General features: G+C 43.8%; 1 protein-coding gene across 5 annotated transcripts; it reads right to left on the bottom strand.

The window, feature by feature from the left end:
• ADNP2 (ADNP homeobox 2) lies at positions 1–26,735 on the bottom strand. Of its 5 annotated transcripts, none has more exons than XM_069957905.1 (4): positions 26,657–26,735; positions 14,299–14,416; positions 7,417–7,506; positions 1–4,605 (listed from the first exon to the last, which is right to left on the bottom strand). In XM_069957905.1, the coding sequence occupies exons 1-4, from the start codon at positions 26,659–26,661 to the stop codon at positions 1,882–1,884; spliced, it is 2,937 nt and encodes a 978-aa protein (XP_069814006.1). In that variant the 5' UTR covers positions 26,662–26,735; the 3' UTR covers positions 1–1,881. The 5 variants fall into 5 exon arrangements, with proteins under 5 accessions (XP_069814006.1, XP_069814007.1, XP_069814004.1 ...); XM_069957906.1 differs by lacking the exon at positions 26,657–26,735 and adding an exon at positions 21,531–21,994; XM_069957903.1 differs by lacking the exon at positions 26,657–26,735 and adding an exon at positions 19,963–20,163.
• Between the last annotated feature and the right edge of the window lie 1,041 nt (positions 26,736–27,776).

Raw genomic sequence — 27,776 nt, 5'->3', positions numbered from 1 at the left:
TTGACTTTAAAGGTTTATTTTAAACAAAAGTCCAAATTGGCAAAAAAGTAACATTTTCTTTCTTCTACACATAATACGTTAAGAGTAGAAATGAGGGAGCCCAACTGGCACCATAGATACATATTCTACAACTAGGGGTTCCTGATTTCCCAAAGTTACTAATAAATTATATATTTATATATGTATATAAAAGTGTCCTGTATCACACATTAAAAACTAAATTGCAGAATTGGAATTAGAATTTCCAAACTGGAAAAAAAAAAAATTCTCGTTAGGTACACCCAAAATGATGCAGAAATCATGCTCCACCCAGTGTGTAGATGAATTTATCCTAATGCCATCTGAAGAAATGCCTAAAGAGGCTTAGTCCAATACATGAAGTACAACACAGCTACTAAAGACCTTTAATGGGGGAAGTTCACCCAGATTTTTTTTTCTAATTAGACGGGGAAAAACAAACACACAGGAACACATTATGGCTGAATGTTTGTTACAACAGGAGGAAATTGCCAGTTTTAATATACAAAAGGCCTAAAAGTGACCATACACCTTCTATAACCGCCCGTCCTCCCTATACACAGGAATGTTTGGTGGGGAGGGGTAAGCCGCAGGTAGACAGCTGTTGCCTCTCTCTGAGAACAAAGGTGACAGTGATTTTGCATCACGCCCGCCCCTATTTCAACCGATCTTATCTGTTGGTAGATTGTCAGGAAAGCCCCATATACCTCATACTGACACCCAAACAAAAATATTGGGTGTATGGGGACCTTAAACAACTACTGTGTACTATAGAGGAAAGAACAGTGTACTCAAGACTATCAATATGTGCTGTAGGGACTACACAGTATACAGATGATACTGGTTCCTTACCCTGATATGCCCATTACAGAGTGCAGATTTGAGTGCACTTTCCACTATCCATCAACACTGCATAGTAAAACCACTGTCTACAATATACATTTTATCCCTCAGAGGTGTGCACACATTGTGAGAGCTGTCAAACATGGTTTTAACTACAAACAGGACGACAATACAAATGACAAAACGCTTTAAAAATCAAAATGTACAACATGGGAAACTGAAGAGAATATTCAAAAAATAGAACATTCCTATTGACAAGAATAAGCGAATACAGAGGTCACTTAGAAAGTGCACACCAAAAGGGCTGATAATTCAGAGCACCAGAACAGGGGAAAACAAATTTAAAAAGTGTTAGCATCTAAACTTCCCTCAAACTTTCAGTATAACGTCCCAGAACACGAGTGCTGTCCAGGCATATGTCACTGCAGCCATGTGTCTTAGGGTCCTATTCCATGGGCAGAGCAGGGCCCGATCAACGACGTAAACGAGCGCCGATCTGCTAGATCGGCACTCGTTTACTGGGCCTATTCCACGGCCCCGATGATCGTGAAACAAGGGCTGCAGGGACATTGTTACCGATGTCCTTGCAGCCCTTGCTTCATACATTACCTGTCCGGGCGCAGGTCTTCTCCCTGTCCTGCAGCAGCTTCGGAGCGGGGCTGTCTGAACTGACAGACCGCTCAGCCAATCACTGGCCGCGGTGGTCCCGGCCAGTGATTGGCTTAGCGGTCTGTCAGTTCAGACCGCCCCGCTCCGAAGCCGATGCTGCGGCGCGGGACCGGGAGAAGACAGGTAATGTATGGTTATGCTGAAATTGACGGTCGCCACCGCGCACCGCTATTCAACCGTAGCGATGCGCTGGTGGCGAACGACGATTTTAGGTCTGAACCTAAATAAACGATCAGCCGATGACACGATCATTGGCTGATTGTTCTCTCTATTCCACAGGAGCGATAATCGGCCGAACCTGCCCGATTCGGCCGATTATCGCTACTGTGGAATAGGCCCCTTACAATGTATTTAATAGTCTTCCTGCAGTTCTATGTCATGTTGCACTATTTTGAGCTCAGCCATTTTAAATCCCAGCAATACTCTCTGTTTGTGATTTTTGAGAAATTTCAAGCACATATAACGTTTTGTACCAAAAAATGAGGCAACATCACTTTTCCACATTTCAAGTACAACTGAGAGCAGTTCTATTTCTCTCTTGCTGGGGTATGGTTTTTTGTGGAAATACTTTGACAAGAACTCTTTCTTGGATTCATGAGACACTGTTGCACTGCTGTCTGGAATCATCTCAAGCATGTCAAGAGACTCCAATGTCTCCAGAGATTCTGAAGAATCAGGTTTCATGTCAAGTCTCCTCCTTTTAGATGGAGGTTCTTTTGATGCATAGGGTCCAGATCTGTAATTGTTCTTTGACTCACTTGAGGCTCCCTGAGCATCAGCCGCAGTATTTTGCTTTATTTTTACATACTCCCCTCCCTTATGCTTACCATTATTTTCAGAAACCAACTCTGCTCCAGAGGTACTGTCTTTCGGAGCATTGCGACAACGCTGAAGATGAACTGAAATAGCAGACAAGGTCATGCTGCCAGTGTAAACACCACAGCAATGGATGCACTTAAAAGCAGGAGTCTTTAGTATTGTGTGCACGGTGGGCATTATATGATGCTTTTCTTTCAAATGTGTCTCATATGGCTCAGACAAAGCACAGTTGCAAAATGGACAATTTGAGGCCTGTTGACCTCCTGAACCATAAGATTCTGGTCTATATTGTATTTTGATATAAACTGGAGAAGCAGTGTTTGCATTAGCTCCAGTAACCACAGCAAGATGCATATCCTTGTCTCCAATTTCTTCTCTAGATACGTTAAAGGTAAAGTCAAAATAGGGAAAAAGTGCATCACCATTAGCATCACTTGATATAGTAATACCTTTCTTGACAAAATCACCATGCACCTTCTTTTTGCCTACATGCAGAATTTTCATGTGATAGATAAAATTTCTTAGTTCATGGAACACTGCTTTGCAGTAGAGGCATACCATGCCATGCATAAGTAAGTGTTTTAGCACCTCACCTTCTTGAGTAAATGTTTTGCATGTGAGACATCTAATGGATCTTTCCTTCAGGACTTTTAAAAATGATGCTTGAGCTGCTACAACTACAGTTTCCTTTGCCTCATTGGTGGCGGAAGAATCTATTGGTTTGTTAGGACTATTTTCTTGTTTTATATGAGCAATCTGCATATGTACCTCATACACATTTGGAGGAAAAAGTTCACTGCAAACAGGACAAGTCTTCCACTGCTTAGCCTCCTTGCCCCTGGCTGGAGCAATGACTTGACCTTTTGCAGCAGTAGAATTGGTGGGCTTTTGTGATGCAGTTTGTGGCACCTGTACAACAGGAGGAGATGGTGCACTAGCTGGAGAAGTTGAAACCTGAACCACTTTATCAGGCTGAGACAACTGTACTGGCACTTTTGGTGGAGTCACAGCTGGTATAGCACATGGGGCAACTGGCAAGGTTACAGAGATGGGAGCCAGTGTGTATGTCGGTATGCCATTTACTTGTTTTCCTGTTGGTATCAGCTGTCTAAGTATGGGGGCAGTTAGGATGGTATTTGGAGCAATGGCAGGTTGATTGCCTGCAACATTGTTAGGCCTCACTGCTGGATTCACATTTATTACAGCAGACTGCAAGGCCTGTGGACATGTTAAAACTGCTTGCTGATTTAAAGCCAAAGTTTGGTTCATGGGAAGAACAGCAGATCTCACACCAGCTTGAGTACCAGGAATAACCTGACCACCTGAAGGAAGGACAGTTGCAGTAACAGGCTGATTCAAGGGAAATCTTGGAGACAGGAAGACAGACTGAGGAAGGGAAGCTTGAAGAGTAATGCTCTGGTTTTGAGGAAGTTGCGCAGTAACAAACCCAACCTGAGCAGAAGGAGCAAGTGTAGTAGATATTTTTTGGCCCAAACCTGTTGCAGGATTAGAAACTGTAGATGCTGGCGCAATTTTCTGAATTGAGGGGTTGGGTGTCCCCAATAAAGGTGTATTAGGACCATTCTGTTGAAGGGAATGTACTTTTACATCTTGCTTGGTGGGAGAGACTACAGCTGCAACATTTGGCAGCAGCAGCGGTGGTTTAGGTGGATGAGCTAAAGAGGAACTTAGGAATTTTTTGTATGGTCTTTTAACATTTGTTCGACTAACATCAGTAATGTCATATCTAAGTTTAACTTCCAGATCTCTGTGCTTATCAGATGTTAAAATGTGGTACATCAAAGCATCACGGTTACTTGTTATACAATTGCATTTTTTGCAATACCACCTACTGTCTGGACAGATCTTGAATACAGAAGAACGTTTGAGTTCCTCTTCAGACTTCTCCCCAAAGTAATTTTCAAGTTCAGCTTGATGATGGGTCAGAAGAACATGCCTTTTTAAACTATAATACAGTGTGTCAGTAAAGTTACATTTTGCACAAGAAAATCTGACTGAGTTTACTGTACTTGGACTCTCTTTTCCAGGTGGAACTTTACGAATACTAGAGTGAAATATTCGCATATGCTTTACAACATTCTTTGTTTGTGAAGTGTAGGGGCAGCTTGGACAAGCCGACATGAGTTCCTGGTCCTTCTCATCTTCATGGTAGCGCTGCAGGTGGGCTTTAAATGAAGAGAGCAGTCTAGTGGAAAATTTGCAGAGACTACAGCAGTACTGTTTTGATCTGTAACCCTAAAAAGAAACAGAGGGGAAAAAAAAAAGTTAAAAATACCAAAAGGTTTCTGCATTTTAAAACATTACAGGATCAAGTTTACAGAAAATAAATTTAAGTGAGTGAAAAGCAATGTATGAGCACTTCCCCACTCTTGTGTTACAGCGAGCCTTTCATTGCTGCATTCACAAATCTGAATATTGAAGAGCAAGAACCGGTTATCATTTCCTGCTTGTTCAGTACCTGAAGCACGGAACTAGAAGAGTAAAATCAGACTGCAGACTTTCCACTGCAAATCAACAACAAATTCTGTATATTTTATATGTGGATTTTGAGGTGTAAAAAATCCACAAGTAGTCTGCTACACAACAGATACTCTGCATATTCGAAAGTCTGCAGGCCCACAATTCCACTAGGTTTGGCACCATTTGTGGATGTGTCCATTATAACCTAACCTACATGTATTGTAATAAAAACATGCAGTGTTTGATTTACTGTAACACATACTAAAAATGCAGAAGGTAAAAATGTTTGCAAAGTTATTTAAAGTTAGCATGATAAATAAAAGGGCTTGCCTCAGCAAATAAACAAATGCTGCAATGCAGGAGGTGCTGCCTCAACCCTAAATGTGTGTATATCTACATCTATTTTTCCTGCATCTCTGCTTCTATAATGTAGAAAAATGCTTTTATTCTCCTGTGTCAAGTATCAAAGAGGCTTTTCTACGCCCTTTACTGAGAGTAATAAGAGCTGTAATGCTTCTTCACTTCCCCTCCTATCCCAGACCCTGCTTTGGACTCAGCTTTAAGCTTTCACAGTTTTTCAAAATTGTGACTTGGTTTAGGAGCATTGCTTTGGTTTAAGAGCTTGGGAGCGCGAGGGGAGGAGGGGCATGGTCTGCATAGCGGGGTCTACAGCCCTGTACTCTGACCCAGGAAGTCTCCCTCACCTTCCAAATCATAGCAGATCCACTTCAGACTGGGGCTTACATCAGGGGACAGGACTGTGGAGGTAATCTCTTCATAGCTGTAACCCCTCTCTCCCCAAACAGAGAGCGCTGCTATACTGTGCCCACATATGTCCTGCTCATTCCTTCATATACCCTGCAGTCTGTCAGCCCTTGTATTCCCCATCCTCTCCATTACTGTACAGTAACTTATAACATCACATATTCTGCTGTTTCTGAATATTTGTTTCATTTGTTTTACATGTTATTCTGATCAATAAATTATTTTGGGTGTGTGGAACCAATTGTTTGCATTTCTATGATCTCTTATGGGAAAATTTGCTTTGGTTTAAGAGTGGATTTGGATTACAAGCACAGTCCCGGAACGAATTATGCTCGTAATCCAAGTTACCACTGTATTAAGGAAAGAGTCAGAGGCTGGTTTGTTGAGATCAGCAGGCTTAGCTTAGTAATTAATAGTAAATTCCCTAATGAATACAGGGCTTTTACCCTGGGGAGGGAGGGGGCATGGTCACATGCTCCTCCCTGTCAGCCATCTTATGGACAAACGCACAACAGAGCAGGGCAGCACAGCCTGGAGGAAGGGAGTCTGTTTTTAGCTTTATAAGGTAATAAGGAGCTGCTGTTAGTATACAGTATAGTTATAAATACTGAACTATTTTACTGTAAAGTGTCCAACCCCTTTAAAGGAGGTCCTGCTAGATATGCAACTGAAGCCAGAAGTAAACAAGGGTTTTGATCTCAAGCATTTTCTTTTCTGTTTAAATCGACATTATACATACGGCCAAACTATGGTAAATGTTCCCTCCATGAAGAGATTTGGTCTTTTCTCTGTTAAAAAAAAAAAAAGACACACACAACACAGGAAGTCCCAGCCCTTTGTACACTCATGCAGGGAAAGACACCTGTCCATCATGCCGATTGTATATCAACTGAGGGCAACTAAGGCAAATTAATAACTTTTGCTAACTGTATTAACTCTGCATGCATATCAGGAGAAAACGCTTTGCAACCACACAGTGACATTATACTAACTGAACTGTTGCATAACAAAGGTTTTGGTGCTTTGTGACAGGAGAGCTGACCATACAATGTGAGCACACGAGGATTCTCCGATACTAAATGTACACGCACAGCAACTGTACACCAGCGTAGTGAAGACTTGTCCCGCTCCATGCGCAAATGTTACCAAGCTGTATCTGAGCGTGCAAAGGACTGGGACTGCCTATGTTTGGTCTCTTTTCAAACAGAGAAAAGACCAAATATAATAGGAAGCATGAACTGCTGTTTGACAGAAAGGGACCCAGTAGCCATATGTATAATATTGATTTAAACATAGAAAACGTAAAAATATTGAGCATATATTGGAAAACTGCTTGCAACCACACCACCTGTTGATTTCTTAAAAAAAAAAAAAAAAAAAAAATGCAGCAGTGCCTCTAATAGTTTTTTTTTAAAATAAAATCTGTCATTAAAAATAAGCACCAACACCAAATAGAAGAGGAATTGTACTAGCATTACAGAAGGCAGTGACATCAAGGGAGGATCCAAATAAGTTTTTGAAAAAATATATTTTTAACGTCTCCTTATGGATGAAATGTAAAATACTAGATAACATGCAGCCTGCACATGGTAGACCTTACTGCTGTAATTACAACACAGAGGATAATCTGCTATTATGTACAAATAAAGTCTTTGGGAGATTGTTACATGGTATACGATTTATAAAATAATGCACAGAGACCTTCCAGGAAAAAAATCACATGTCTATCTCCAGCAAATCCTTATGTGTGCATAAGAGACAGACCAGTATACTGATAAAACCTGTTCTACACTATTTTCCAACAGCTATCGTTAGACATACATTTCTGCGTCCAAAAGCTTCCCAAAGCGAGACATCCTCCCATGATGTACTGGAAAAATGTGTGTCTCCTGGATTATAAGTGTTGATTTCCTAAAAAACAAACAAAAGAATATACGTTTTGATACTTAATGTATTGCAAGCATTCCTGTGGCTCCAAATAAAAGTCATGCACTTCTGAAAGGAGCCAACCCAGCTAAGCAGTGGTTTCTGTACACAATGTGATCTGAACTGCAATCCTCTCAGCCTCAACCTCTTGTGTCTATCGTGTGCCATGCTGCATTGAGCAAAATAGTACTAACCTGATCTTAAAACAATGACAAAACGAAATAGATTTTATGTGACCAACCCCAAATGCACAGAACATTGGGCATTGCTACGTAAAATCTGTTGTACAAAATGCATGTTTAGGCCACATTCATATAATGAATTTTTTTAATTAAACAAAGGCCGTTGTTGCAGGTTTGCAACAACAGACGTTGCTTAAATCACAGCAGCCGATTGCATTAATCCCTGATGCGGCCGCACAGAAAACTAATATGTCTATTTTGTGCGACCGCTATTCATTGAACATCGGCCACACGAAACAGACTGTGCAGATAATGTAAAGTACGACTCTTGGCTGTACTTTACGTTATCTGCTATAGTTAATTGGAATGTGGGCACACCTGAATGTGCCCGTATTACAATTCAAAGGAAGTGATGTTAACCAGGCAGGTACTGCAGGGGGGATAAATAAAAACTGCTGAACCAATTGGTTTCTACGGGCAACAAGGATCTTTTGGATAAGTAAGGCCTCAAGTCTTTCTTAAAGCCAACATTTCTCCTCATTTTATCTCTTTCTATATATGTATATGATATTACAACTCCATGTCTGAGGGGTGGGGGGTATCAACTGGTTTTTTTTTTTCTAATTCTCAATAACCCCATAAAGTGGATATTAAGTGTTGGTCTCATACCCATTCTGCAAAGATCTGTGCGGGAAAATGCAGCTTACACTGGACCACTGTCTGCTACCTGGCAGGTTTTGTGCATGAACCCTTTTCTGATGCAGAGACTAATGCACAAAACTCGGATGGTTTCCTTGGCAGCTGTACTGCCCGGCATGAGCTGGGTCTCCTTGCAGCAATCATTGAAGAATGGATGGGAGTACAACAATGGTGTCTGCACAAAATCAATGGCACATAAGCGATTCCTCGTTGGTTGTTTGATCTTTGCCTGCGTTAACACAAAACTATTATCACTTAAATTCAAATGATAAAATTTTTCACATTATAATTGCCCCCTAATAATAGGGCCCTAAGAGGACTCACATGACCCTAGGCAAGTTTATACTACATTACACATATGCAGGGTTCAACAGAACACAATGATGTAGCTGAATAGAACAGATGGGCACGTTGTCTAATAGCATGCAACTATTATGCAACCTGGACACATTTTAACGTTAAAATGGGTGCTCCACAGCTTTAACCCATTTCCTATTGAGGAAAATGAAAGAAAAGGTGGAGATCTCTGCTTAGATCCCCTCCCAACTTAATAAGGCAAAATAAAGAAATACTAGGTGTAGCCCAACCACGTCAAACAAACACAAAGCCAGTTTCTTTTGAAAATCTTGCTGCAAACTGAATGCATGGAGTGATGTGATCAGTGGCCCGTTTACTCCTATTCTGTTGGCCTCATAATCTCCTATGCATCAAACAGGACAATTGTATTAAAAGAAATTTCACCTTACTGTGAAGCGCTTCACAGGGTCCAAGAATAGGGCACCTAGACAAATCACGGACATCACAAGCCGGTCACTGTCACATGCCATCAGAGAACAAAAAGCTTCACCAAGGATGGATTTTTTGCAACTGTTGCAAACTATCATAACATAATGTTATTAACCCCTAGCCGCACCATGCAGTTATAGTACGTCCTGGCAGGAGGTTAGTTTCCGCACCAGGATGTACTATAACTGCCCCGCTCCCGGTGCTCACTGTTTATGTAAACAGTGCCCGGGAGCCGAAACTAAACTGTCAGCTAATAGCTGACAGTTTAGTGAAGCCGTTCCTGGCCCCCAGCAGTGGTCCAGGAAAGGCAATCACCGGCATCAGGGGATCGGTAACCTGCTGAGGTCCGGGACCGGGGGAAGCTGGGGCAGAGATCCCTCCTTTTCTTCCTCTTCCCCTGCCTCTGATGACCCCCCGCGATCGGCGACCCCCCGCGATTCCCGCGGCACCCCCACCCACGATAGCCACGCCTCCCTGGTCCCGGGACTCACCCTGAGCTCAGGGATCCAGGGATGGCCTCCTCCTGGGAAGCATGTGACCAGCGTTTGTCCAATGACGCTGGTCACATTGCTTCTCTGTACTGTGATTGACAGCTCTGTGATCAGAGCTGTCAATCACAGTGTCTGACAGTGAGGACCACAGAGGCTGGATGCAGGGTCTGACCCCCCACTAGCTGAATGCTATGTAAGGAGATCAGAGCCTGCATACACATAGTGTATACACAAAACACACACAGATAATAAATACCCCCTCCCCTGTAATCTCCCAGTGATAAGGGAGATCTTAGTGAGCGTCCGTTAGCAAGCGTCAGCCAGCGTCCGTTAGTAAGCGTCAGCCAGCGTCCGTTAGTAAGCGCCAGCGTCCTTTAATGTCAGTGTCATTCAGCGTCCGTTAATAAACATCACCCTCCGTTGGTGTCAGTAAACGTCGTTGCATTTACTGCTATAGTAGGAGTGCACACACAGACAGAGGTGCTCCTTCTCTTCTAAGCAGTGTTGTGCGACCGTACAATTTTTTACGTTCACAAATTGGGTATTTTCTTACTCAGGAGAAATTGCTTTACAAATGTTGGGGGGCTTTTGCTTCTCCAAGCTATTTGGAATTTGGAAAATTTGGGGTTTCACTAACGTGTAAGTGTGAAAAATTTGATTTTTAATGTTCATGGGCCCCTTTTGCAAAAAACTGAAAAACTTGTGGGGTCAAAATGCCCACTGTACCACTTGTTACGTTCCTTAAGGGGTGTAGTTTTCAAAATGGAGTCACTTGTGGGGGGTTCCCACTGTCTCAGTACTAGGGGGGGGGGGGGCTCTGTAACATGGTCTCCTACATTTATTTCAGCCAAATCCACGCTCCAAAATCCAAAGGGTGCTCCCTCTCTTCTGAGCCATGTTGTGCGCTTGTGCAACACTTTATGTCCACAAATGGGGTGATAATAAAAACTGCAGATTCAGAGGAATAAATGTTTTATTGCATTTTCCTTTAATAGCTGGTTTGGTATGAAAAAAATAGGATTGAATTAGAATCTCTGCAAAGAAAGTGGAAATTTTTACTTTTCACACTTTCTTTGAAGTTATTCCTGTGATATGCGTAAAGGGTTAAAAAACTGTATGAATGTCAATTTGAATACATGAAAGGGTGAAGATTTCAAAATGGGATGAATTATGGGCGTTTTCTAGTATACAGGCCTCTAGAATATGCTTCAAAACTGATCTGGTCCCTAAAAAAATCGGAGTTTAAATTTACACAAAAATTTTGTAAGTTGCTACTAAACAATTCGAGTCTCTAAAATCCAAAAAAAAAGTTAAAGCATGTTCACCAAATGCTGCCAATATAAAGTAGACATATTATAGATATGAATTAATCAATTTATGTGGTATAACTATCTTCCTTATTGGCATAAACTCAAATTTAGAGAAATGCAATAATTTTTTACATTTTTCACAACATTTTGGAGTTTTTAACAAAAAATGCTAAAAAGGTATCGATCCAAATTTACCACTAACAAAGTAGAATAAGTCACGAAAAAACAATCTTGGAATCACAAGGATCGGTAAAGTTATCGGCCAAAGTTACAGATGCATAAAGTGACACATCATATTTGAAAAATTTGGCTGTGTCATAAATGCCAAAACTGTCTGTGTCCCCTAAGGGTTAATCCTACACTTTGAATGATGTAAATAGTAAACATACCATTTTGGTTACATTATGGGTCAGAATACAAAAATAAAAAGGTCGAAACTATAGTTTAGATAATGTCTAAAAAAAAAAAAAATAAGCCTGAGAATATATTTAAAATACTAAAATAAAACAAAAGCTAAAATCGGGTGTCATTGGAATTATACGGACTTTTTTTGCAACATTGTGGGGTTTTTTCACCCCACAAATAATGCTGCAGTTTCACTTTACATTGTATGGAGGGGGTGGGGCAGGTGACGAGGCAGTGGTCTGGAACAGAGTTTACCCCAACTAACATTGCAGGACCTGCGCTGAGGAGGAAGGTGAGACACAGACTTTCCTCCTCAGCGTCCCAGGCGCTATAGGGGGCTATCAGCGGGTTAGATCTGTCTAACCTTATAGTTTCCCTTTAACTGTCACCATCTGCAGTGCAGGTGTCACCTGTTGTGGGACCCAGCTGTCACATATTGCCATGCACCTGCCAAAACTCTCAGCACTAGAGATTAGGGTTAGGGTCATCTGCACCCTGCAGGTCTCTGCCATGGAAGCCAATTAGCCTCCACCTAAGGCAGAGAATGATCTGCATCATCAATATTATAAGAGCGATTTGATATTGATCTACAATAACTGAATGTAAACCTGCCTGGGATAAACATATATTTATCCTAAGATTATAAGCAGGGAAATACTAAAAGGGCAGACTAGATGGACCCAGTGGGTCTTTTTTTGGCAACAAACTTCTATGATTCTATCTAAACAAATAAATCAGATTTTTTAGCAAAATAGTCTATGGCATAAATATTATCATATAAAAATCAGGTATCAGCAGGTTGCACCTGGGATTCCGTAGTCATTTATACAGCACAGAAATTGCTGATTTTTTTATTCATATCAGCTCATAAAATCTGTCACATGTACCCCAGAATGGTACCAATGAAAATGTCAACATGTCCCAAAAAGTTTTTGGTACCCCCCCCCAAGTCGCTGCTAAACTTACAGTCTAACATTATAAAAAGAGTAAAATGACATTTATATAACTTATATAACTTATTTATGTGGCATGGACTTCTAACAAGTAGAGAATTTAAAATTTTCAAAAAAGGCTAGTTTTTCAAAATTGAAAAAAAATGTCACTTTAATAAGTAAAATTGTCATAACACAAAAAGAGAGACATGTTATCTTAAGAAGTGGGACTCATTAAGGACGAAACAGATTTGCTCCAAGTAGTAAAACATAAAAAAATAAAAATAAAGAGAAAAGTCCACAGCATGTCTGCTACAGGTGAACATTAATATCTGATTTGAAATGTACAAACGCACAGTTTACTCTTACAAAAATTGATATTAAAAGGGTATAGGTTCCAGAAACAAATACCTATTGCAATCGAACCGGTCATTATAATTTTCGAAGTCTAAATCAACAGTAGATGTGATAAAAAGCAAGTTTGCAATATACATCAATAATGTTTCAAAGTTATCATGCTTTAAAACTTACTTGAAATCCAGATCCAGTCTCCTGAAGCAGATTTTAGTCTTGTGCTGGCTGGGAAAAAAAAAAAAAGACTAAACACATGAAGTCCTAGTCATCTGCACGCTCACAGAGGCAGTGATTTCAATAATGGACGCATTGAGCTGTGACTCTCTGTGCTGGCTAAGACTTCCTGCGTTTAGTCTCTTTTTTAACCAGCACAAGACTAAAAAGCTTCAGAGTTCAGGAGACTGGACCTGGATACAAGTATAGCATTATTTTAAAGTAAACCAATCAGTAAGATTGCCCTGATACGGTTCCCAAAATAATAAGTATAGAGCTACTGTGCATGTATCAGCCCTGTCTGCCGCAGTAAGGAGAAAGTACTTTTATCTTGCCGTGCGAGGCCAGGAGAGGCGCGGTAACTAGTCATCTGGGGGAGGGGGGGGGGAATATTCTGTCTGTGACTAGTCACCGTTCTCTCAGGGATGATTGACAGACAAAGAGGCCTGTTAGGTGCAAACTGGTTCCCTTTGAAGCATGATGTTAAATTAAATAGATGTAAATTGCAAACTTTCTTTATTTCATTGTTCATTTAGAAAGTTATAACAGTGACAATTTAAAAACAATTTCAAGGAATTTGTACAAAGTAGTATGTTTATTAAAAGGTTAAGAAGCAGGAGCCTAAAAGACTAAGAAATAATGTTTTTCCACAATTGCATTGAAAAACAGCAGACAAAGAGCACACACACACAAAAAAAAAAAAAACATGCAGGCTATGTTCACACATTCAGGGCCTAGCTGCTGCATGATGAACACCAAACATGCCCAACCCCATTGACAGCACAGTGTTTTTTCGTAGTGGTACTGCAGAAGTGGTTCCAAACAGAGCCACTGATGCAGATGTGAACTAGGTCTGAGGTATATGCACACTACGGAATTCTCGCTGATAACTTATCGCAGATTTCACCGCTCATCCCCCAAGCCCCTACCCGACTCTCCCCGTCTTACAAACTCCATTCTCAGGCAGATTGAGGTCTAATTATCCGCGAGAATTCCGTAGTGTACCCTTACAGAGTAAGATCTCCACATATGGTTACTGTCTGCCAACTGGAAATGAAAGAACAGGAGGAAGCAAACACCAGTGTTCAACATAAAGAGTTTTTTTTAGGAGAATGCGTAATGGTGTGATTATACAGATAGTCTATTGGGCATTCACACCCCCTCACTGTGTAATCACTCCAATCAGCTGATATTTACTCCCATTATTAAAATTAAGTTTGCACCCCCTCGACTATTAACTAAATTGTCAGACAAATTATAAACCCACATTATCTCGGGAATGGAAGGATATATGAACAGGCACACTGTTCTAATCATTGAATTTCCTTGGTGTCATGGTATTAGATTCAATAGAACAGTGTCTCTGGGTCCAGCAACCACACATAGAAATGCTAGCGTTCCTTACCTCCAGAGAGTCTTTGCAAGTTTCTAGACCAATCTGCAGCAACAACTGCTTCACTCTCTTTCGTGCCTTCCTTATTTTCTCAAGATTATTGACAGGCGTTTGAAACATTTTGTCGGCACTAGGCAGGAGTAGAAAAAAATAAATCATGTAACCTTTGGTTTATATACCATACTATCATAAAAATTATATTCGGTCCCTGTTATTGCTCAAGATGTAAGATTTCACATCAAGTCCCTCCTGTCAGTTGTCGCAATGTACACAGTCACTGTGGCCTTTGTCTAATATGAAAGCAACAAGGCTCTGCCAGATGAACCTCATATGAAGGACGCTAGCAATGCATGACAGGCCCCATAACAGGGTCTGCTGAGCTCTACCAATATGTGTCATCTTGACAGAAAAAAAAATTAATTAAAAATAATGCTGCATTAAAAACAATGGAATCTCAGAAGGATGGGAACAGAAACCTGTAGGCTATGTTCAAACTAAGTACAAAAAAAAAAAAAAAAAAAAAAAAAAAAAAAAAAAAAAAGAGAAAAAGGAGTCCACTCTTTTTAAAATAATATCCATGATTACTGCATTTTACTTGATATCAATGGAATAACAGCCGCCCAATGCAGTGTATTAACTCCTCCACGTCCCCATGCCCCGTGCAGAGGGAACGTACATGTATGTTCCTACAGTGAAGGGACTTTTAAAGTGAGCCGTTCCCCACACAGCAGTGTTGCCAGAGGTAGGCTTAGTCATGCAGCTGCCTGTCATTAACCCAATAAATGCCGCAATCTTTAGTGATCACAGCGTTAAACTAAGGGCCCTATTCCACCGGACAATTATCGTTTGCATAATCGTTAACGATTTCAAACGACCGCTATTGCGAAAGACCTGAAAACATTCACTCATTTCCATGGAACGATAATCGTTTTTCTTAGCTATTTATTCGCTATTGCTTTCGTATCTATTGCGACCGACCGAACGATGTCTTATTCAATGCGAACGATTTGCGAACGAGCAACGATAAAAATAGGTCCAGGTCTTATAAAGCGATCAACGATGTCTCGTTCGGTCGTTAATCGTTAACTGCATTTCAACCGAACGAATATCGTTTAGATTCGAACGATTTAACAATAATCTGAACGATAATCGTCCGGTGGAATAGGGCCCTTAGTCACTGACTGATTGGGACCCAGCAGTTATGCTGCAGGAGTCCCAAACTGTTTCCCTGACAGACAGAGGAAAAACACTCACTTCCATGTTGTTAGATCGGTGATCCTCCAATAGAGCCTGCCTGAGGGCAGACTATGAGAAGATTGCCGATCGTACTGATCAATGCTATGCAATTGCATAGCATTAATGTGTATATGAAATCCAATTGCATATGCAACTGTAAAAAAAAAAAAAAAAAAAAAGTAAATTAAAAAAAAAAAAAAAAAACATTCTAAAATAAACCCCCAATAAAAGTTTCAAATTACCTCCTTTTCCATTATAAAAATACATTAAAAAAAAAATTAATAAACCAGGCAGCACTGTAGGTGAAATAATAAAAGCGTTATGGCTCTTAGAAGCAGAGGAGGAAAGCACGCCTTAATTGTGACCTAGACATCCGTGCATGGGTTAAATAATGGACCTTTTTGCGTGATCATCCAAATAATCTCCATGATAATTTGCAAACATTTTTGCAAGCAATTGATGTTTTGTTTTTTTTGTTTAGAGACTTTTTTGCCATCCTTTTCCAGTCTTTACTATTAAATTCAATGGACCTTCAGAAAAAAAGACCACCACCCAAAGGGGCATGAACTAGAATAGTGTACCAACAGCCATCATTGTAATGATGGGTGGCCAAAACACAAAATGACTGACTTAATTTAGAACTCGTTTTAGACATTTAATAAGATTAAAACAAAAAGAAAAATCATCATGTGAACATAGCGATACTATACAAAGCAGCTTTATAACCGTGCATCACTGGTTCCAGCAAGACCAACATTGAAAATATTGTATCTTGAGATCAAAACTTAATAGACAACTGGTAACTGGTTCTGAAGCCCCAAAGATACTAAGCTTACACACCTAAAGTTGCCCATGTGCGACAGATGGATGGAACTGAGCACAAAGTGGGTGTAATTTTGCAAGTTTAAAAATATAAAAATTCACCAAAAGTGTGTTAAAATTTAAGCCAAATGAAACATGGTGAAAAACAAAATAGTGTCAGCATATTGTAAGGTTTGACAGTACAGTGTGACATGGGCAAAAAGGCACCTACACGTTGTTTGCAGTTTCCCAATTATTAACATTTATAGTTTATTGACTTGATATACCGATTTGTCCCACTTATGTGCAGGTCCGGATTAAGATTGGTGGAGGCCCTGGGCAACAATTTTGTTTGGGGCCTCTCATCCCCCCACACACACACACACAAAAAAAAAAAAGCTATACAGTCATCCATACAAATTGTTGCCTTACTGTAGGGTATTTATAATGCTCATGAACATTATACATGGCTGTGACACCGAGCTCTTCATGAATTGTAGTGAAAATGTTTGTAGATGTTTTATTTCTTTCAAATTCAGTGTTGAAAACTGTCAGTTTTCATTTAATTTCATGCGGGGCCCCTCTCTGTACCATCATCAGTGTAATGTGGGGCCCCCCCTCTCTGTACCATCAGTGTAATGTGGGGCCCCCCCTCTCTGTACCATCAGTGTAATGTGGGGCCCCCCCTCTCTGTACCATCAGTGTAATGTGGGGTCCCCCCTCTCTGTACCATCAGTGTAATGTGGGGTCCCCCCTCTCTGTACCATCAGTGTAATGTGGGGTCCCCCCTCTCTGTACTATCAGTGTAATGTGGGGTCCCCCCTCTCTGTACTATCAGTGTAATGCGGGGTCCCCCCTCTGTCTACTATCAGTGTAATGCGGGGTCCCCCCTCTCTGTCTACTATCAGTGTGATGCGGGGTCCCCCCTCTCTGTCTACTATCAGTGTGATGCGGGGTCCCCCCTCTCTGTCTACTATCAGTGTGATGTGGGGTCCCCCCTCTCTGTCTACTATCAGTGTGATGTGGGGTCCCCCCTCTGTCTACTATCAGTGTAATGCGGGGTCCCCCCTCTCTGTCTACTATCAGTGTGATGCGGGGTCCCCCCTCTCTGTCTACTATCAGTGTGATGCGGGGTCCCCCCTCTCTGTGTATTATCAGTGTGATGCGGGGCCCCCCCTCTCTGTGTAGTATCAGTGTGATGCGGGGTCCCTTCTATGTATATTATCAGTGTGATGCGTGGTCCCTTCTATGTATATTATCAGTGTGATGCGTGGTCCCTTCTCTGTATATTATCAGTGTGATGCGGGGTCCCTTCTCTGTGTATTATCAGGGTGATGTGGGGTCCCCCTTCTCTGTATATTATCAGTGTGATGCGGGGTCCCCCTCTGTGTATTATCAGGTTGATGCGGGGTCCCCCCTCTCTGTCTACTATCAGTGTGATGCGGGGTCCCCCCTCTCTGTCTACTATCAGTGTGATGTGGGGTCCCCCCTCTCTGTCTACTATCAGTGTGATGTGGGGTGCCCCCTCTCTGTCTACTATCAGTGTGATGTGGGGTCCCCCCTCTCTGTCTACTATCAGTGTGATGCGGGGTCCCCCCTCTCTGTGTATTATCAGTGTGATGCGGGGCCCCCCCTCTCTGTGTAGTATCAGTGTGATGCGGGGTCCCTTCTATGTATATTATCAGTGTGATGCGTGGTCCCTTCTATGTATATTATCAGTGTGATGCGTGGTCCCTTCTCTGTATATTATCAGTGTGATGCGGGGTCCCTTCTCTGTGTATTATCAGGGTGATGTGGGGTCCCCCTTCTCTGTATATTATCAGTGTGATGCGGGGTCCCCCTCTGTGTATTATCAGGTTGATGTGGGGTCCCCCCTCTCTGTATATTATCAGTGTAATGTGGGGTCCCCCCTCTCTGTATATTATCAGTGTGATGTGGGGTCCCCCCTCTCTGTCTATTATCAGTGTGATCCAAAATCAATTTTATTTTGAAATCATAATTTTGTGTTATATTACTTTGATGCCCATTTTTATGCCAACCGTAGGGTCCTTTTGGCCATATTTATCACCAATCCCCTCAGGGCTCCTCACTTACAGAAAATGTATAATATTCATAACCTGCTTGTAAGAATAATGGCTAAAACAGGAAAAATAAAAATCCTCTAAATAAGAAACTGCTGAATAAGAAACCAACTTCAGCCGGTTAATCTGGATACTATATAACAGCAACATGGCAGACATCATGTGGTAATGGGGACAGAGGCTATTTGTCCAGCAGTACAGCAATACTGTGCACTGTGCCACTGAAGGGGTAGTGGGTCTCACCACAAAATGTGGGCATTTATGTGGAAACTTTGGGGGGGGATAAAGATGGCATTAGGGGGCAATGTGGAGAGTACAGAGTGTGCAAGTATAGATAGCAGAGCTGTATGTGTGTGAGCATTCATAAAAAATATGTATGTGTAACAGGCAGGTGTGTGTGTGTGTACATTGAAGGGCTGGTTACCTGCTCATATGGACATGAGCTCCTCTCCATACACATCCCCTCCGACAGCTTGCAGAGTCTGGCTCCTCCCTCATCACATGGGCCTGACATCACCACAGGTCCTCTAGCTCACACTGAGAAGGGTAACCCATCCTGCAGCTGCCCTGGTTTCCTGTCTCCCAGCCATATCACGGTCACAGGACACACAGGCTGCTGCAGCCATGGTTAGCAGCAAACAGTGAGGATACACAACACTCTGTGTGAGGTTGTGTATCCTCTACTGTTTGCTTTTTTCCACAAACCCTACTTTCAGGTTTGGGCTGGTCGAGGCCCCCTAGTGGTGGAGGCCCCGGGGCACGTGCCCCTGGTGCCCTCCCTTTAATCCGGCCCTACTTATGAGCATATGACCACTACGGCTCCCACATTTTACCATCTTAGCTTTAATTCTAAAATATATATACATAACCATTATAAGTGAACAATGAACCATCGGGTGGATAGGCCACATGTAATTATGGCTTCAGCCAAGTCAACTGGAGGAACATCCTAGCTCCATCACTGACAGATGTCACATGTAAAAGTCAATGAAAAGACTGAGCAGCTGCGCTGCACAGACTGTGCTGGAACACCTCTTATTCCACTCCTACTTATGTACAGGCCCCACCTAGCAATCATATTTAAAGTAACTGTACCACCAGGCCCTGGCTGAAGCACTGGAGGCGGGCCGACCCACCCTTAGTGGGAGGAAACCCTAGCTCCTCTATCATAGGGTTCCATTGATTCTAATGGAGTCAATTCATGGAGGGGCTGTGGTTTCTTTCCACTAAGGGTAGGTCGGCCCGCCTCGTGCTTCAGCCTGGGCCTGGTGGTACAGTCACTTTAAGCTATGTTCCCACCCAGCATTTTTGCTTAGAATAATGTCTGTTAATTCAAAACTGCGGTTGTTTTAAAACAACAACTTATTTGCAAATAAATGACGGCCATCCAGTCAATTTTAACATTGTGTTAATATAGCCTGTGTTTTAAATTCACTCCTGGTTTTGGTTGAAAAATACTGAGCAAAATACTGTGTGGTAACATAGCCTAAGGGTATTTGCTATACAACAGCCTCATTCACTAGCATTCACGTCTAGGAATCAGTAGTGTTTCACAAACCTTTCAAACTGTTTGGGTTCAGCAATGTTCTCCAGACCTGAGCACTCAGCATTCCCTATGGCTGCAGAAGTTGGGTTCAGTCCTAGGGCTGCCTGGGAAAACATTGATACAACCTGTAGCCGTAGCCATAGCCATGTTTCAGGACTCCCTAGGGCTGCATCTAACTTCATCGGCCACTGGTAATCAAATACCAAACCCTGACAAACCCAAGCGTGCTCGAGGTTTGCACACCTCTAAAGTAGACAGAAAGTTATGAAGATTGGTGGTGTACAGACAGATGATATTTACAGTCACAGTCTGCAATTCTGTCATTGTAGAGAGTATGGACGGCACTCCGCTGGTCAGTGGTGCATGAGGTGGACAGATTCGGTAATGCATATTAGGAACCCTGCACTTGCCAGATGAATATGAGCTTATTTATTGAGCGCAAAAATGCATCATGTTACAACAAGGAAATGCTTCGGCCAGACACGCCAAGCTGATGAAGGCCATGTCTGGGCAAAACGTGTACTTGATGTAACGTGATGCATATCGCACTGAACAAATAAGCTCATATTCATCTGGCAAGTGTCGGGTTCCTTCCATGCATACTCCTGCAATTCTGTCATATCCCGACATGCAGTGTTATTCGTTGCAGTCAAAGCTATGGAAACCCAACAGAGGTCACCATAACATGGCAAGACCTGTCATAATTACCCGCCAGATGTCACTTTATTCATGAGGTCAGAGCCTTAAAGGGAACCCGCCACCACTTTCATGCAGCGTGATCCACCAGCCATGGGGGGGCTTCTGCCTACCCCAATACCCAAACAGGGAGGGGACATTAATCAGGGCTGGCGGGGTGAGGAGAAGCCGCTGGCGGGGTGAGGAGAAGCCGCTGGCGGGGTGAGGAGAAGCCGCTGGCGGGGTGAGGAGAAGCCGCTGGCGGGGTGAGGGACCGGCCCCATGACTCCTGATTCAGGCAGCATGAATGTGATAGCAGGTTCCCTTCAGTCACTGAACTGAAGCCACACTAATAATCAATAGGCAATGCCTGGCTGTGAGCTGGACAGCTACATGGGCAATGGTGCATTAGAATATCTAGCTTCATTGGCTGCGCAGGACTAGCATTACTTTCTGTTATCAGCCAGCTCAGGCCCCGCCCCCAGCACTACAGGCCGTACATAAAGGAAGTGTGAGCAGCACTAGGTGTGCTCGGGCCCTGCAATGTGTATTCTTATACCCAATGTAATGGGAGGATGGGACAGCGCACAGCCGCCAGCTATTATAGTGATGAGAAGTTGTGTTAATGACGGGCGCACACCGCCGGGGGGCGCTGTCCCGGTACAGGACTCCGGGCGGGCTGTCTTCCATAGACAGCCTCCTAGGGGGCAGCGTATGAGCGCAGCCTATAGGCACGGAACAGCCCCGGTGTGCACCGGGAAACATGGCGCCCCCATCAGCAGCCAGTGAGGGGAGGAGTCAGCGGCGCTGAGAGCCCGCGCTCCGGCGTCCGCCGCCCCCGTCCCGCGCTGTGGGGTGTAGCTGAGGAGCGGCGCGCACACAATGGCCGCACGTGCTGCACTTACCCGGCCCCGCTGCAGAGGGAGCTGCTCCGACTATGAGCGGCCCGGCCCTGGGCGCCGCCTCCCGCCGCCGATTCCTTCCGCGGGCTTCAGCCGCCGCTCTCCCCTCCCTCCGCTATGACCGGCACCAGTCAGCGTGTGGGTGGGCGTGCTGTCCAGGAAACTGCGTCCGCTCCTCTGCCGCCACCGGTGCGCCGTCCCCCCTAACTGTCTCACCGCCAGAAAATGGCGGCCGGGTATATAGCTAGGAAGTGACGTCAGAGACCCTATAATCTGCATACACTTAGTGTCCAATCAAGCCACGCCCCCTTCACAATCAAAAATCTAGGGTTACAGTCAGGCCACTATTTCAGGGTGTAATGTAAGATTTAGGGGTTCACCAAGTTTGGGGGCTCCCATAAAGCCTGTATGTGCACCCCTACATCACCCTGCCCCACACCCTCTATTGTGCCCAGTCCTGAGCTTATCATCAGAAAGTCTCGCGTGACTTACTCAAACCCAGTGATGTCACAGTGGGGGGCGGGATAACATGACGTCACGGTGACGATAACAAGTCACGTGGTTTGTATCCATTCCCGCCTCTTTTATGCAAATTATGTGGGCGGTGCGCTGAAGCTCCACCCATACATGTACAGCCAATAAGAAAATACTTGAGTGGAGTGTGTGGGAGGTTTTCTTCTTATTGGAACCACTCTGGATTGTTAGCAAATCTCAGCAGCCAACAGATTGTCATATATATATATATATATATATATATATATATATATATATATATATATATATATATATATATATATATATAATTGGTGTCACATTAGAAGTGTTGGGCGTAGTCATAGCATTGTATGTGATGGGACAGGTCACCTCACTTCAACCAACTTAAAAAAAAAATGACTTTCTTCTTACCAATAAGAAGATGGTCATGCCTTTCCATTTGCTGTAATGAGTGTGAGCTCACAATAACATGAATGACCTCAGTACATAAGGTGATGGCGCACCATCCAACCTCCTGCAGACATAGAGAGCCCATATGTTATCCATTGGGAGGCCATCATTGTATGGAGAACAATGGATGAGAAGCATGGAGTATTCTGTGGCTACGTACACGTCTCCAGCTCTCTCTGGTCCTGGGAAAGCTGAGTGGTCCATAGTTCCGATTTGACAGATTTTGGAATGGGAAGACTATATAGTGACTAAAGGAGACAGACGCAGAACTATAAAGGAGCCTATCCTAGGAGCAGGTCTATGGCTGGATATGTAGCTGACCTATACTAGTACTATTATACAACCATTGTACTTTTATCCTTTCCTGTAATAAAACTGAATAATTTTAAAGAAAAGGGATGGAAATCTTGCAGCTTTTCTTCCCATAACTTCCCTGGAATACAGACATTGCGCCAGGATCATTTCCTTATGGTGAATCAATCTGTATTGATGGAAGTAGACATCTAGATTCCTCCCGCACACCCCATACATCACTCCATGGGAATAAGATGGAAGGAGGGAGACTTGATGGACATAACTCATGGCTTTCTACAATTGATACAACTCCTCAGCCATGATGTAGGAAGTCTTGTACATTGTTGCTTTGGTTGAGCCATATAGAATGTTATATTTATATATATGTTATATTTCAGACCAGCAGCTCAGTCACCATGTAACATGTGATAGAGATTCATTCTCCAGTGTTGGTTTCTAGTAGGATCTGGTTCATAGAGCTGGGTGACTGGATCATACAGCTTGTACATTCTGCCATTGCTAACTCATTGTCCTCTTGTGTGTTGTCTATTGCTGCAGTGTAGGTAACAGACCACTGTCTTTTGAGCAACTTAAATTAAAAAAAAGGCACATAGCTAATGGCCGTTGTTAGCAAAACACGCCTGAGAATAATTGTCATGGTCATTATTTTGACGTCCGCTCAGAAAACATCCGTTATTTAATACACTGTGTGCATTTAGCGTCTGTCATTCTATGGAGGTCAATTAAAATAACGGATGCCTCTTCTCTCATAGAGTTATGTTTTAGGCTATATTCACACAACGTAGTAATGACGGACGTTCTTTAGTGGACAGCCGTCATTTAACACTAGGCAACCGCAGTTATTAATGATCGTGAACATTTTGCAACAACAGCCGTTCTTTATACGTTGTGTGAACATAGCCTTATACTGGAAAATGCCCCATCACTTGTGTGGAGTCAGTATGCAACAAGGTTGCGAAAAATGCGGAAAAGTTGCACATAGTAAACTTGCTGTACAAGATAGCTGTGGTTGTCAATAATGCCTACAAGTGGTATTGGTCAAAGTTGGCGTAAGCAGCGTACATTTCTAAGAAAAAAAACTCACATTTTTACTTTTTCCTGCCAAACAATCAGTGTATATGATTGATAAATCCCCCCAATAACTCTGTGGTAAAAGTGGGTTGGGGGTTCAGTGCTCTTCATGCTCCTCATGCTCTCCTCTCATCCTCACTCTCTCCTCTCCTTCTCACTCCCCTCCTCACTCTCTCCTCTCCTACTCACTCCCCTCCTCACTGTCTCCTCTCCTACTCACTCTCTCCTCCTCAATCTCTCCTCTCCTCCCCACTTCCCTCCTCAATCTCTCCTCTCATCCTCACTCTCTCCTCCTCAATCTCTCTTCTCCTCCTCACTCCCCCCTCAATCTCTCCTCTCCTCCTCACTCCTCTCCTCAATCTCTCCTCCTCACTTTCCTCCTCAATCTGTCCTCTCTCCCCACTCTCCTCCTCAATCTCTCCTCTCCTCCCCACTCCCCTCCTGACTCCTCTCCTCCTCACTCTCTCCTCACTTTCCTCCTCAATCTCTCCTCTGCTCCTCACTCCCCTCCTCAATCTCTCCTCTCCTCTTTACAACCACTCAATCTCTCCTCTCCTCCTCAATCTCCTCCCCACTCCCCCCCTCAATCTCTCCTCTCTCCTCCTCACTCCCCCCTAATCTCTCATCCTCACTCTCTCCTCCTCAATCTCTCCTCTCCTCCTCACTCTCTCCCCCTCAATCTCTCCTCACTCCCCTCCTCAATCTCTCCTCTCTCCTCACTCTCCTCCTCAATCTCTCCTCTGTCCTCCTCAATCTTTCCTCACTTTCTTCCTCAATCTCTTCTTTATCCCTACTCTCCTCCTCAATCTCTCCTCTGTCCTCCTCAATCTTTCCTCACTTTCTTCCTCAATCTCTTCTTTATCCCTACTCTCCTCCTCAATCTCTCCTCACTATCCTCAATCTCTCCTCTCATCCTAACCCCCCCTCAATCTCTCCTCTCCTCCTAACTCCCCCCTCAATCTCTCCTCTCCTCCTTAATATCTCCTCTCCTCCTCACTCTCTCCCCCTCAATCTCTCATCACTTTCCTCCTCTCTTCCTCACTCTCTCCTCACTCTCCTCCTCAATCTTTCCTATTCTCCTCACTCTCTCCTCCTCAATCTCTCCTCATTTTTCTCCTCAATCTCTCCTCTCTCCCCACTCTCCTCCTCAATCTCTCCTCTCCTCCTCAATCTCTCCTCTCCTCCTCACTTTCCTCCTCACCCCCCCTCAATCTCTTCTCTCCTCACTCTCCTCCTTAATATCTCCTCTCCTCCTCACTCTATCCTCCTCAATCTCTCATCACTTTCCTCCTCTCTTCCTCACTCTCTCTTCACTCTCCTCCTCAATCTCTCCTATCCTCCTCACTCTCTCCTCCTCAATTTCTCATCACTTTCCTCCTCAATCTCTCCTCTCCTCCTCACTCTGCTCCTCACTCTTTCCTCTCCTCCTCACTCTCTCCTTTCTCCTCCTCACTCTCTCCTCTCTCCTCCTTCCTCTCTCCTCACTTTCCTCCTCACTCTCCTCCTCACCCCCCTCAATCTCTTCTCTCCTAACTTTCCTCCTCACTCTCCTCCTCACCCCCCTCAATCTCTTCTCTCCTCACTCTCCTCCTTAATATCTCCTCTCCTCCTCACTCTCTCCTCCTCAATCTCTCATCACTTTCCTCCTCTCTTCCTCAATCTCTCCTCACTCTCCTCCTCAATCTCTCCTATCCTCCTCACTCTCTCCTCCTCAATCTCTCCTCACTTTCCTCCTCAATCTCTCCTCTCTCCCCACTCTCCTCCTCAATCTCTCCTCTCCTCCTCAATCTCTCCTCTCCTCCTCACTCTCCTCCTCACCCCCCTCAATCTCTTCTCTCCTCACTCTCCTTAATAATCTTCTCTCCTCCTCACTCTCTCCTCCTCAATCTCTCATCACTTTCCTCCTCTCTTCCTCACTCTCTCCTCACTCTCCTCCTCACTCTCTCCTCCTCAATCTCTCATCACTTTCCTCCTCAATCTCTCCTCTCCTCCTCACTCTGCTCCTCACTCTCTCCTCTCCTCCTCACTCTCTCCTTTCTCCTCCCCACTCTCTCCTCTCTCCTCACTTTCCTCCTCACTCTCTCCTCACTTTCCTCCTCAATCTCTCCTCACTTTCCTCCTCAATCTCTCCTCTCCTTGTCACTCTCCTCCTCAATCTCTCCTCTCCTCCTCAATCTCTCATCTCTTCCTCACTCTCTCCTCTCCCCCTCACTGTCTCCTCACTCCTCACTCTCTGTGCTCTGTCTGCTGAGCTGTGCTCCCCCTTCTCTCTTCCCCCAGCCATGTCTAGTCTTTTCAGCTGTCCTGGCTGCAGCGCTCTCGGACATGCTTAGCACATAATCTATTAAATGTATAATTTAGTTATATATTGCATCTATATATAATAAAACTAGATAAATAATAGGGCCAACAAACTACTGTAGCATCTCATACATAGTACAATGAAATACAGTTTACACAGAGAACAAGGAAGCAGACTGAAAACTCTTACTTTAGACAAATTGACCTCTCTAACACAATGTAACATACGATTATACAAAACACATAGGGGGAGATCCACTGCTGGTCTATTTCTGTGAGTTTGGTGCATCAGGATATCAAGTTATGACTAAGAACATCTTGTCTTAGTCAGTGATTCCTGATGTGAGTTTGTTTTCAATCTTATTTTTAGTTTTCACGGTCTTTCATGACAATGACAACTTAGGACCTATCCACAGCATAGGTGTTAAAGGGAACCTGTCACCCCCCGTACCGGGGTGACAGGCTCCCGACCCCCCGTTAGAGACCCCTATACTTACCTCATCCCGCCGGGTCCCGCTTCTGGATTCGGTCGGGTCCCGGAGATCTCAGCCGCTGCAGCCCGGCGCGCGCGCTGACAGATGAGTCCAACGCTCATAGAGAATGACAGGAGAGTCCAGCGCTCCGTCATTCTCTATGAGCGTTGGACTCATCTGTCAGCGCGCGCGCCGGGCTGCAGCGGCTGAGATCTCCGGGACCCGACCGAATCCAGAAGCGGGACCCGGCGGGATGAGGTAAGTATAGGGGTCTCTAACGGGGGGTCGGGAGCCTGTCACCCCGGCACGGGGGGTGACAGGTTCCCTTTAAGGAGGTGTTAAATGTCTAATTGGTTGGTGGCTGGCTAAATTTGGACCCCCACCAATGACAAGAAGGGAACTATGTTTAGCAGTCACATATTGTTTAAATGGAGCAGTTTACATTGTTTACATCGAGAAAATGGACCTAACATAGTCACTAAAAGACTAGCTTCTGGTAATTGAGGTGTTGGGTTATGCCCCTGCAAATATTGGTAACTCTTTTTGCTGGTATTCTGACATATTTCTGTGAAATACCATCCAAACATAGTGTGAACCCAGCTGGAGACAGAAGAAAACAGGTAATCTTCTGTCGTACCTGGAATAGTTCATAGGCACAACAAACAAGCTGAGACAGAACTTTTTATTGCATAATCTTAATTACAGGGGCAGTTCAGCAAAAAAAAACAAAAAAAAACTTTCAAATCAACTGGTGCCAGAGATTTGTACTTATCGGCTGCTGTATGCCCTGCAGGAAGTGGTGTATTCTTTCCAGTCTGGAAAGCAGGAGAGGTTTTCTATGGGAATTTGCTACTGCTCTGGACAGTTCCTGACATGGACAGAGATGGCAGCAGAAAGCACTGTGTCAGACTGGAAAGAATACACCACTTTAAAGGGGTGCTCCAGCGTGGGGGCACTTTTTTGGGGGGACCGGGAGGGAGGTGGCTGAAATAAAAGATGTCCACTTACCTCCCCGGTTCCAGTGGTGGGTCCCGCATCACGGCGCTCCGGTGCCTGGCCGCTTCCGGGTGTCTGACGCCGCCCGAGTGGCTGAGACGCCGCCCGAGTGGCTGAGCGGCCCTAAGACGTAGCGTCTCGGGCGGCG

Source organism: Dendropsophus ebraccatus, chromosome 2 (assembly GCF_027789765.1).
Source record: "Dendropsophus ebraccatus isolate aDenEbr1 chromosome 2, aDenEbr1.pat, whole genome shotgun sequence".
In the NCBI taxonomy this organism is placed as follows: Eukaryota; Metazoa; Chordata; class Amphibia; order Anura; family Hylidae; genus Dendropsophus; species Dendropsophus ebraccatus.
The sequence above is the reverse complement of the archived record's forward strand: the minus strand, read 5'-3'. Positions and strand labels throughout refer to the sequence as shown.